Source organism: Protopterus annectens, chromosome 3.part0, assembly GCF_019279795.1.
Source record: "Protopterus annectens isolate FY-2018-M chromosome 3.part0, PAN1.0, whole genome shotgun sequence".
NCBI classification, from domain to species: Eukaryota; Metazoa; Chordata; order Ceratodontiformes; family Protopteridae; genus Protopterus; species Protopterus annectens.
The window spans coordinates 1,509,282,973-1,509,296,329 of NC_056731.1; the positions used below are offsets into that span (position 1 = coordinate 1,509,282,973).

A 13,357-nucleotide genomic window follows, 5' to 3' on the forward strand; every position below is an offset into this window, starting at 1 on the left:
TAAATGCCTTATATGTCTGGTACAGTTTACTTCTGACAAACCAACGACTGATACTAAAGAGGTCAAGTTTATAAAACTTATCTAATTAATGAAGTCATCAGAGTGGTGTTTTTCTTTGTCACACTTTTGTTGTACTGCTTTAGCCATATTTATCTCAGTAATAGGCAAAGCACAAAATGATGAATTATATTCCAAAATTAACATTCAAGTTATTTATTATTATTATATTCTTAGTAGTCATAGATTGCAACAATTACCATCAAAAACTGAAACCAAAATATTTTCAAATGTATATTTACTGCATTGGGTAGAACTTTTGATTCTTCTAAAACTGACATTTAATCTCTTCTTATTGCATATATTTCTTGTAGGCTCTGAATATGTATTTATTTTTCTTTATAAGAAACTCTGATTTCTAAGCCCACCATAGTAGAAAATTTTGATTTGTTTTCTTATTCTGTTGGTTTTATTACTCTTATTTAGTAAGTCAAGTCAGATATTTTGTAATTTAGACTAACACTCTCCCTTCTCCACTTCTGCAGATAGTCTTCCTGTCAGGAAGCATTATATTATCCTTCATAACATCAAAATCCACATATTAAATTCTATACATTAGTAGCAATAGAAAAAGCCCTAATAGAAGAAATGTAAAATTATGCTGTATACTAATCTGATTTAACCAGGGATATTATGACCACAACCTTCCTAGCAATAATATTCAAGTCCATCAGGAATGAATCAAGAATATTGTTACCCTCTGTATGGATGAGTGGTATTCTATGCTTCTGTTATGGTAATAATCCTAAAATAATGTTGCACAATACTACACTAAAAATGTCCTTAATGCTTAAAATATTCTCATTAGTATATTAATGCAGCATTATTAAGTGCAGGAGATCAATGTTTTGTCTATGTCTGATTTTGTCCCTTGCTTAAAACTTTGAATGCATCAACTAACTTTGCCTGCAGAAACTTTTCCTTCTATATCAAGTCAGTTGTAGCCTGTGTCTGACAAACACAAATAAATAAATATTAATTCTGACATGTTTCCAATGTGTTCATTACAATTTCTATGTTACTATCTAAACAAAATAGACACAAATGATTGTTTAGTAAGCCTAGTTTGATAAATACATAATTGGACTGCTTAAGAGAAGGTATAACTTCACTCCTTAAAGGTTCCACCTTGTTCTTTTTACAGCACTCAGTAACCCTGTGTATTTACTGCCCCGCATAACTCATAGGGACATACCAAAGGCCAATTAAACCCACATGAATTACAATACAGCGTCTGAATAAAAACAACAGTCAAAGCACAAAAAGTCAGATATGTGCATTTATCCTGAAACCTTTTTAAACATTTGGCACATCGTTTTCCTCTCTATTTCTTCAGGTTTGAAAGTGTTTCAGTTGGTCAGAGTGTGGCATTTGTTACTGAATCATTGTTACAGAACTATTGTTGTTAATATTAAGACCATATTAATGTGCTCCACACATTTAGAAGCAACCAACAGCATTCTGTTAAAGATATCGTTCTACTAAGATATTATGCAATTTGGACCCCCCCCCCCTTTATGGTTTTCTCATGACAAAAGAGCCCAACTCAGTATTAGACTTGAAATATGGAAACAGCTGGGTCTTAATTTACCTGAACTCAGTTTCCTATTATTGTGCCTTTGTTCAGACTTAAATTAATCACTCCTTAACAGCACAAATCAGAAGGGAAAAAATTGTCTTTTAACATAGTTACATATCTCTCAACTTTTAACCTGAATAAATCTGGACAAAGCCAAAACAAGAGGGAGGCAAAGGCCCAAAATCAAGGGCATATGTTAAATATGATTCTTATTAACTTAGAAAGTTTATAGAAAAATATGTTTGTGTTAGAATGCATTTTTGAAAGATACTTGGAAGTCTGTCAGATTTCAGTCGTCTGTGATTTGTCTAAAACCCACGCATTTTATTAGGAACAAGACAAAAATATAAAGCAAAAATCTGGGCAGTTTGTGAAAGCCTGGACAGCTGAGCGGTATGCCATAGTTACTATGTCATAGGGGATACATTTCATAGATTACTCTTACAACCATTACTCATTCACTGCCATCGCTAAGAATCATATTCACTTGTAGTCAATTTAACGAGGATCCTGCTTTCAAAATTCAAGTCTAGATTCTTTCAAGAAAAGTTCTCAGTTAATATTAGACTGCATAATGATTTGTAATGCGCCTCTTCTATAACGCAAGATCAAGCATACCTCTCAAGTGTACATCATTACGAGGAATGTTGCTCATTCTGGGTCTAAAAAAAGTTTCAAAGTTCCACGTTGAAGGAGTCTATCTCAGCCGTATGTATTTTATCTATGGCAAATAGTACTGAATCATACTAATTCATCAAAATAACTTTTTATAACTGTAAAGTGGCACACTTAACCATCCTATGAGCTTCCTAGGTGAAGTTGTTATTAAGCTGTTAGTAGGTGTTCCACATTTTGCCCATTTGTTCCACTTTATGAGAGGTAATGTTCCTCATTTTGGAGATGGAAGGCTTGAGAGCCATGGAGTAAGGCATTTACATAAACAGACATTCTATAAATTGTGCAGTCCTGCTCCAGCTATTAAATGACTACTACGATGTCCTGTTACATTAAAAGATTATATACACTTTAAATGTTTCATAAAAATTAAAAAAGGATAACTAAAAAAGTATAACTGATAAACATGCCATGAACACAATTTAACAGCACAGCCACCAAGATACAGAATATAAAAAAAACGAGCTGAATAGGAGACTTCTTTCAGCTCAACATCTCTCAAAGTAAGAAGGGAGGGAGAAAAAGAAAGGGGTGGGAGAGCACGAGAGGGAAGGAGGGAGGAGAGAGAGAAGTATGAGGTCATTGCATTGCCTTATGCAATGGAGACATGCGGTCTGAGGCTTTTGAGAGGAAGTTTAGCACGGTGTAAAGCAGGCGGCGCTCCAGCTGGCGGAAGAGGAGGTCGCCCAGCCCGGTTTTCATTCACCGAGACAGAAAGCAAGAGCGAGAAAGAGAAAGGAGAAAGGAAGGATACCGGAGAAGGAGGAGACAGCGGGGAAAGGTGTCACATAAAGGAGGGTTTCGAGTCATGGCCGCTAAATCCGACGGGATGCTGAAAATGAAGAAGAGCGATGTGGCGTTCACCCCTCTTCAGAATTCGGACCATTCGGGGTCGGTGCAGGGTTTGGCACCGGGACTGCAGTCGGACTCGGGCACAGACGAGGCGGGCTGTACAGATCAGAACCCGCGTTGTTGCGGTTCATCGTCTATGTGTCTGCGCCTAGGCAAGGAACAGCAGCGGTACTCCGTGTGGGATTGTCTGTGGATTCTAGCTGCCGTCACCGTTTACTTCGCTGATGTGGGAACGGATATTTGGCTGTCAGTTGACTACTATCTGCATGGCAAGCACTGGTGGTTCGGGCTTACTCTGTTCTTTGTGGTGCTTGGCTCTTTATCAGTGCAAGCTTTTAGCTTCAGGTGGTTTGTGCACGATTTCAGCACCGAGGACAGCGCCGCCAGTCCCAGTGCCGCCAGCGCTACGGTGGACACAAAGCTGTTAAGCAGCAGCGCTGCAGCGTCTGCTGAGATGGATGCTCCTCGCCCCTCAACACCTCAAAGACAAGCTTCTACAGCTAGCAAGAGCAACACAACTACAGGTACTACTAACAGCAGCAGCAGCACTGCCCCGAAGACCACCAGCAAGAACAGATCGGCATCCTGCTCTTTCTGCATCTGGCTCCTTCAGTCACTCATCCACATCCTTCAACTTGGCCAGATTTGGAGGTATGGTGCGCTATTTTGCTCTCTATTTTATGCGATTAAAGTGACGTGCTGCAGTCGAGGCTTGCTATCAGAATGCGATGATTGCAATATTTAGCATGTGATAATTTGGTTGAAGTACATGATTCCTGTTAATGAGTAAGTTGTGGATGAAATTTGTAGATGTGTTTGTTTGTGTGATGAGGATGGGGGTAGGAAGCGAGTGTATAAAGTGTATGTGTGTGTGAGAGAGAGAGCAGATTCATCCTTTTCAAGTACCACGAAGATCATCAGCGTCTTAAGCAGTTTTTTTTATACCAAAGGCTGATGTTTGGGGGAAATCTGATGTGGAAAGCATTTAACTGATGATTTGCTGCTTAGACTTTAGAGTCCTACAATATGCCGTTACTATGAGGGTGGCTAAAGAAATACCGATAATCTTACCTGCATCTCGCATTGGTGTTTTTATTTGGCAGGCCGTTGAAGTGATAGTCAACAGGAAGTCTTAGCAAGCATGCATTAAGTATGGATAGTGTATGTATGCGTTCCCAATGCCATGATTATTTAAGAAAATGTTTCAAGACAGCTGCGTAACCAGCAGATACTGCTATTTATGCCTTTCTGCAGGGAAATGACAGCTGGAAGTTAAATGTAATTTCATTGTGGAAGTAAATTCAGTTGGAAACTACTGGCGACTGCATGTGCTTATATAATCATGCGGGTGGGATTTAAGGTAGTTCACTGTATGCTCTCCAGGATACAGTAACGCTATATAAAGCAGTTCACTCCAAGCCCTAGAACCGTTTTTTATGTCGCTGTCCTTCGTACTTATTGAATTTTGCAACACGATATTTATGGTGACAGATTTCTTACAGAAGAAATCATTATTTACTTGGCTACACATTGTTCAGAAATTAGTATCATTGACATCTGATATAGTGTGTTAAATCTTATCCCTTGACAAAAGTATTGCCATAATTTATTCATGGTGACATAATCATTGGACGACTGTCTTCTTTTCCAGCCATACTTCGTTAATTTAGACAAAGCTAATTTTACGAAGTATGGGTTTTGAAGGGAAGCCACATGGTTCTCGTACATTTTTTCTTTTCAGTCACTGAGTGTCAGATATAGTATGTTGAGCTGTAGTTGTACACGGTGTTATGAATCAAACAAGTATCCTAAACGAATATATTTCCACAAAACATGCATTACTTTTTATTACGTGTTCACAAAAAGGGTAATATAGTATAGCTTTCACAAAAGTACGTAAATACAATATAAGATTATTTTCTATAATTAGCGTCATTGCATACTAAAATAAAATATTTTACTGGCAGATACAATAGATGCCTCAAAAACAAAGTGTTACTGTTTTGTGATCAGCACAGCCCATCAGATGTATTCTCCCTGGCACACTGTCTTTAGTAGTTTGCATTCTGCACTGAGTACCCCCTGACGTTCTAAATTCACCTTACACACTGTCCACTCGGAGTTTGGCTACACAGATCACTATACATTTATCTTCTAGACCTAACACAATTAATCTTCATTTCTGTTTGCATTGTGCTTTGCTACTTTGGGTAATCACTTGAGAAATGCTCAAAGGTAGTCCCTGTACTCAACCAGAAACTGACAAATATCATCGCATTAGACGGAACGTTGCTACATATATGTATTAATTTATTGTTGTGTTGACAGCCATCGCAAAAGATGTAAGGTGGATACATTTGTAATAATCCATAAGGTATATAATTATGCATTATGCAATCTTACAAGTAAAAGAAATGAATAAATGCTGCTCATGACAGGAGTATTGTATTGTTTCACATTTTTAGCTATTAGTGTTTTTAATTTAAAGTTCTGTTTTTAGTTTTAGGTGATTCTGTAGTATATAGTGGAGAGCTAGAATAACTTGCATGCTCCACAGATTGGCATTTATATACAGTAAAATAAATGGCATACTTGTATATGATTGCAGAACAAATACACCCCCCTTTCCTGCAGCATAGTTTTAGTCATACAACAATATGTATATATAGAGAGAGAATGTTTTATTATTTTCTTCTTGTAGTACATTGCTGTGTACTGTATGTATTTTTGCCTGCAAAGTTTTTTTTTATGATTGTGATAATTATGTTTGCTTTTCTTTAATCAAATATTGCTAATGGGATATTAATGACTTTGAAATGCTGCATAGAATATGATGATCTGAAAGTGTTGTTTAAGTCACTGAACTGAATCTATACTGCAGTGTTTCATGGTAGTTCTACTAAAACCAAGTAACAGAAGTTGAGTGCAGAAAATGATGCTTTATTGCAATACTGCTTAGACATTTTGTTTCATTCCTTTGCTATTTTAAAGAATTGTTATGTCTAATGAGAAAAGAAAAAGAAAGAAAACTACTAGTTTTGTTTGTACACTGTCTTGAAATTTTAATATGTCTAAAGGGGAGCTCAGCAAACTCAAAGTACACAAATCTAGTTGCAGTGTGTATGTAGCAACACTGAAATAGTTAAGTTATGATCCTTTCTAAGTACCTCCTGTTATATTGTGGATGAAGAAGGGCTGCAGTGAACAGAACTTAAGTCTAAGAGCATTTATAGCTGAAAAAAAGGCATAAGGCTTCCTGTCACTATTTTAAAATTATTATTAGAAGAATCAATAGGTAAAGACAGCCCAGAATGTTGTGTTCTCTCTGAGGATTGTTGATTGGTCATCGTCTTGTCAGATTCAGCCTGACAGCTGTAATAGCAGAAATAAACAGAAAAGTCATTTTAGGTCAAGAGTGTTTGCAGCAATAAGAAATGCCTATGTATTAGTATTATAATTTACTTTATGATATAATTTAGTTTTTGAAAGTATAACAATTATAATATCAATAGAAGACCTTTATTAAGTGATGAATGGAATGGAGGCATTACTAACTGACCTGGTGCATGAGAGCAGAATAAACAAAGTAAAACACTTTTGGCCCCTAATTTACTTTATTTTGGAGTATTCCGTCAATGTCTAATGATTTCTGATTGTTCAGTTTGTAATTTCTAACACTTCTTTTTTGTGAGAAGGTTATGGACTGTATTAGTGTTTATAGGGTTGTTTGTTGATATGTGATTAAACAGCATCCCTGGAATGTTTGTTTAGTTCTTTTGTGTATATTAACATAGGGAGACTGTAGATAAAGCAAAACCATGTTATACTGTAATCTGCAATCTAGAAGGGGAATTCTAGTGTGGCGGAAAAAATAAAGTATAACTCCACAAAAAGGAAAACAACATTCTAATTATTTACAGTTTTATTTCTGTATGATTGTTGACCCAGTCCATGTCAGCCATTAAACCACTACAAGTCAGACACAGCCCTTTCAGAAAACATCACAAAGAATTTTACTTAGTGTTTAGGCAATCATGCCTAGAGGTGGCTGTCATTCAGGCCTACATAACAGCAACTTTGAAATTAAGGCATTTTCACTGACCCTAGCCATTCCCCTGGGTGGGGATGTGTATCACTGTGGAGGCCCACAGTACCTTTCCCATATGAGTGCATGACTTCCACACATCTACAATGAGGATGCCACCAGGCAAATGACTCTGTGAACCCAGTGCTGTCATCTGGTTGCACATTTGCTTTTCTGCACCTCCTTTAATGGCTTGTGGCAATGCACATGTGGACCCTTCCCACTTTCTTTTCAAGATGAACATGCCTATCGTCTCTTGCAAATTCTGTCAGGTTCCTGAGCCCCTAATTAAATTCATGTCATTAGGGGCATACTTGGAACAATGTAACTCACTCAAAAATATAAAAAATCAGTCCAGGCCACCAGTAAAAACGTAGAAACTTTATATGATTCCAATAATGAAATATACAGATGAGCGCTTTCGTCTCCTACAAGACTTCATCAGATGAAACTTAAAAAGTGCTGCCATACTTTATATAGAAATCACTGTTGCTATCAATTAAGTCCAATTAAAATTTTAAAGAACCATGCTCTTAATACAATCCTTGTTACCTTCATTTTTTGTCCAAAGTGTGTGTATAATATCTTATCAAGTAATACATAAACGAACATTATAAGAATATTATGAATAAAATTCTACACTATACATACAAAATGTAAAATGTTACTTCATACCCTATGTGCTTTAGCTGTCAATACTGGCTTTATACTAACATATTCATTTAGACCAGGAAAAACATTGGCCCTCAATCTTAATTGCCATTTTAATTCCTTGTTTAACAGTCCATTTTTCATATCACCTCCCCTAATATTATGTTTAACTGTGTCAATAATTCCGAACCTAAAACCCTTGAAGGCCTGACAGGAAACAGAGTGTTTGTACAAGGCGATAGTATCCTTACCTATTCTTATATCATATAAATGTTCTCCCATTCTTTCTTTCAATGTTCTTTCAGTCCTCCCTATATAGAATGCCTTGCATTCTATACAGACAGCCAAATAGACTAACATTCTGGTGTTACAATTACCCTTACAAAATTTCACTGTACTATTAAGTCCATTGTTCAAATGTATACTATCCTCCTTGTATACGTATGAACAAAAATTACATCTACCACATCCATTGGTTGCCTTTTTTGTTTTAACCTGTGTCTCCATCTTTTCAAACAATCTTTTGAAATTCTTTCCTGTCTTGTATGTAAAAGTAGGTTGTTTACCACTACCTTGTACAGTTCCCTGCTTGTCTTAAGCAAACTCCAATTAACTTTAACAATTTGGGTGAAAATGTCTGTAAATGTGTTATATTCCGTGACACATGTCCCCCGAAACTTGTTACTTTGTTCTGTGTTCAGTTTATTCTCTCCAGAAAAAAGTTGTCCCAACACTGCTTTATATCTGTTTCCCCAGCCTCTGTACACCTCATGCAATGTTTTCCATACCAACTCTTTGGGGTAACCCCTTTCCAGAAATTTATTTCCTAAAAAAAGAGTTGGTATGGAAAACATTGGATGAGGTGTACAGAGGCTGGGGAAACAGATATAAAGCATTGTTGGGACAACCTTTTTCTGGAGAGAATAAACCGAACACAGAACAAAGTAACAAGTTTCGGGGGACATGTGTCACGGAATATAACACATTTACAGACATTTTCACCCAAATTGTTAGAGTTAATTGGAGTTTGCTTAAGACGAGCAGAGAACTGTATGAGGTAGTGGGTAAACAACCTACTTTTACATACAAGACAGGAAAGAATTTCAAAAGATTGTTTGAAAAGACGGAGAAACAGGTTAAAATAAAAAAGGCAACCAATGGATGTGGTAGATGTAATTTTTGTTCATACGTATACAAGGAGGATAGTATACATTTGAACAATGGACTTAATAGTACAGTGAAATTTTGTAAGGGTAATTGTAACACCAGAATGTTAGTCTATTTGGCTGTCTGTATAGAATGCAAGGCATTCTATATAGGGAGGACTGAAAGAACATTGAAAGAAAGAATGGGAGAACATTTATATGATATAAGAATAGGTAAGGATACTAGCGCCTTGTACAAACACTCTGTTTCCTGTCAGGCCTTCAAGGGTTTTAGGTTCGGAATTATTGACACAGTTAAACATAATATTAGGGGAGGTGATATGAAAAATGGACTGTTAAACAAGGAATTAAAATGGCAATTAAGATTGAGGGCCAATGTTTTTCCTGGTCTAAATGAATATGTTAGTATAAAGCCAGTATTGACAGCTAAAGCACATAGGGTATGAAGTAACATTTTGTATGTATAGTGTAGAATTTTATTCATAATATTCTTATAATGTTCGTTTATGTATTACTTGATAAGATATTATACACACACTTTGGACAAAAAATGAAGGTAACAAGGATTGTATTAAGAGCATGGTTCTTTAAAATTTTAATTGGACTTAATTGATAGCAACAGTGATTTCTATATAAAGTATGGCAGCACTTTTTAAGTTTCATCTGATGAAGTCTTGTAGGAGATGAAAGCGCTCATCTGTATATTTCATTATTGGAATCATATAAAGTTTCTACATTTTTACTGGTGGCCTGGACTGATTTTTCATTAGGGGCATAGTCAGGGCATTATCCCAATATGCTATTAGAGGCAGCTCAGTTATGTACCCCTTTCATAATACAATACACTGATCTGCCAAGATAATTTGGTAATGCAGGAACACGAGGGAAAAGTGATAAATACTGATCATGCTAAGAAAATGTATAGTAATTTCAAGATTTCTGTGCCTTGAAGTAAAGGGTATTCCATGAAACCATGAAATATTACAGTCGCACAATTAGTAAATAGTTAACAGTACTTGCATTTTCTGACTCAGTCTTTTGAGGTTCACAGTTTAGTGTGCCACACTCCTGCCTTACTTCCATCAGCTACAAGCTTAATGGTTTAAATACGTTTCTGTTCCTGAATACTAAAACACAACATTTTGAACTAGACTATACTGAATACACATTGTAATGCACATAAACACAAGCTGAGGTCATATCACTTAAAGACATTCCACGTAACATTACAAGAACAAAGAAGTACATCCACAGAATTCCCTGCCTTGTTGATATATCAGAACTAGATACAGTTCTGCAAGTTTCAGCTGCTGAAAGTAGCAAAAGTGGGGTATGTGCAAACAAACTAAGCAAATGGACATTGAAGAGTAAACATCACCTACTTAAATTTGATATGCAAGTGTATGTCTTTTGTTCCAAATAATTATAGTTATTGTCAGTTCTAATATGCATAATGAAAGGAATCCCTATATTCTGTGTTCTACTTTAGTTGAATTGTTGTATTGTAAAGTACATATAAGCTATATGATATCTGTCCAAGCTGGCACTCTTATCAGGCTCATGACAAAAGATGATTTAGGTCATATATTTGTGTGAACTGTTGTGAGAGAAGATTTGTGATTGCATTGCTTCAGCTGTTAATAAGATAGTTTTGCTTGCTCTAGTTTACATAATCATACTTGAATGTGTTTATATCACATAGGCTGCTGCATTCATTGTCTTGGTGCTCTTGGCAATGGACATTTTTTCATTAACTGTTTGTAAAGTTCAAGCACTTTAGGTGTAACTAATTTTACTATTTTGTGAGTCTTGTCTTATAATTGTTAAGCTTCTTAGCTTAGTGGCATATCTTCAGAATAGTCTTGCAAGATTCATTGTCAAGGCTCTGCACACAATATGAAATGTTGGGGTGATGCAATGTTATTGTTGTATTATGATCTTATGCTCTTTTCATCTTAGTTCTGTTTTAATATGTCTGGGTTGCATTGTTATTACGGATGTTGAGTCTCATGTTAGTCACTTTAATTGCTATCTTTTTATAGTATCATCTTGTATGTAATGTTGCATGTTGTACATAATGTATATATCATAAGGTAATATCTATTAATGAGTCTTGTTTTCCATCTTTGGTCTAGGTCATGAGGATCTTTGGGCCACCCAACCTAGCTGGTTAACATATAAATACATTTATGCTTGGTGTCTGTATTTATAAGCTTTGATTTTCCTGCAAAACTAAAATGATACATGTGTTACCTATTTCTGTGTAGACCTGGAAGGTCAAAAAAGTCAAACAATGCAATTAAGGACAATGGCTGCAAACCTGAATTATAATATAGTGTCGCTGAAATAATTCATTAAAGGTGAATTGTGCTGTACATATTTGTTAATAATAGAGAAGACAATAACATATTTTACAAGGTGCATACAAACAGAAAATGGGTACCAGGCTTAACTTTGCTATGCTAATGATTAACAGTCAATCACTAATGTGTGATTCTAGAGCTGTTGTACTGAATGTTGAGACTGCACAAACTTGGGCAGCTCCATTTTCTCCAAGATATTATAGTCTCAGAGTTTTTTACATTATGTATGCAGATTGTTATGTATATCCATATATATATATATATATATATATATATATATATATATATATATATATATATATATATATATATATATATATATATATATATATATAGATATAGATATATATATATATATATATGTCATGTCTCATGGGTTGTGGTGGTGGAGCCCCCCACTTTTGTTAATAAGGAATGGATACAGACTGCAGAATGAAACTACTGAATGTGTAAGAGCAGTATACTGATAACTGTACAATTCATGCATATAACATACCAATTACAGATGGAATACATTAGAACACTGTATGCACCACAAAGTATTTGCTGTCACATAATTTATCTTTAGGGACATTTACATCCCTAAAACAATTTTTCTTCTTAGTATGAGCTGAAAGTAGGGGGAAAGGCCAGATGGTATACCGGATAAGAATTCTAAATACAGGAAGGGCTGATGAGTAAACAGAAAGTACTCCACTTTGGAGTTGCACTGTGACTGTGTCTGCTCTTGAAATGTAAGAAAAGCCAGGCCAAAAGAAATAACTAAGGTTTAGACAAAAACAGTAAATGGTTCTTTTATCAGTCTTATCTTGGTATATTCTTAGGGGATTAGAGAAAATTAAAAAAAAAAGATATTACCCATCTGGTATGAAACTCCTGATATAGAATTCTAGTCCTTTACCATAAATGTGTTTACCAAGTATAAAACTTATTTCATTTAAGTGTCCCCCAGTCTAACAGCCAGTGCTAAATGAAGCCAAAGTTTGAACTGTATTCTAAATGTAAGTACCAGGAGAAACAGAATATCTAAAGAACAATCGGTTTTCAATGTATGCTAACGTCTAGTTCAGTATCTAGCACAGGATTCCTTCGTCTGACTTTTATCCCAGATTAACCTCATCCTTACTAAGAAGACTTGGTAAGTGTATAATTTTATTGATGCCACCAAAATAATGTGAATATGTTTCAGAAGGAAAAAAAGAAAAAGTACTGACCAATAAAGCCGTGCCAGTAATGTTTTATTTGTTTATTAAGCTGGCAAGCCCATTAGGAACAGACATCTTGTCAGAAGTAGTGTAGGAGTACTGTTATTGTTAAGAAACTTCACCAAAGTCACATTGTATATATATATATATATATATATATATATATATAGAGAGAGAGAGAGAGAGAGAGACTGAAGAAATCAAAACCAGGATTATAGAAAAAAACTCATTAATAGCCAATAAATTTAAGTCTGTGTTCTACTGCCTTTTCTACTGCAATGCAATTGGTATTGTCAATATCAGTCTTTACTCTCTTGTTTTCACAGAACCATATTAAATGCATTAAATAATGGCTAGGCGGTGGAGTTGGGAACATGTTTGTTTTTTTGGATTTTTTTACCAGCCGTCCATGGGGGGTAAGAATGGGTGTAACTATTAGTATTAATATGGCCTGTTTCTTTCAGTCATTTAAAATTCTGGAATACTACTGTTATTGCACATGGTATGTCACAGTCTGGAATACTACTGTTATCACGCATGGTATGTCACAGTCTGGAATACTACTGTTATAACGCATGGTATGTCACAGTGTAACTAGTAGTATAGTTGAAGAGAAGGAGCATTGAGATAGTTTTGTAAATTCTTTGTATGTCTCAAAATTGCATATTTTACCAAACCTTATAAATAAATATAATACAATTCATAATGCAGGTAGATGCAGAAGG

The 13,357-nt window shown here is 35.5% G+C and overlaps 1 protein-coding gene across 1 annotated transcript in view; it reads left to right on the forward strand.

Annotated features, from left to right (window-relative positions):
- The first annotated feature begins 3,001 nt into the window (after nucleotides 1-3,001).
- Nucleotides 3,002-13,357, forward strand: part of XKR4 (XK related 4) — a 1,628,686-nt gene continuing 1,618,330 nt past the window's right edge. Inside the window, exon 1 of the mRNA XM_044065529.1 lies at nucleotides 3,002-3,814. Within this exon, the coding sequence (XP_043921464.1) occupies nucleotides 3,120-3,814 (695 nt within the window). The 5' untranslated portion in view covers nucleotides 3,002-3,119. The remainder of the gene's footprint in view (nucleotides 3,815-13,357) is intronic.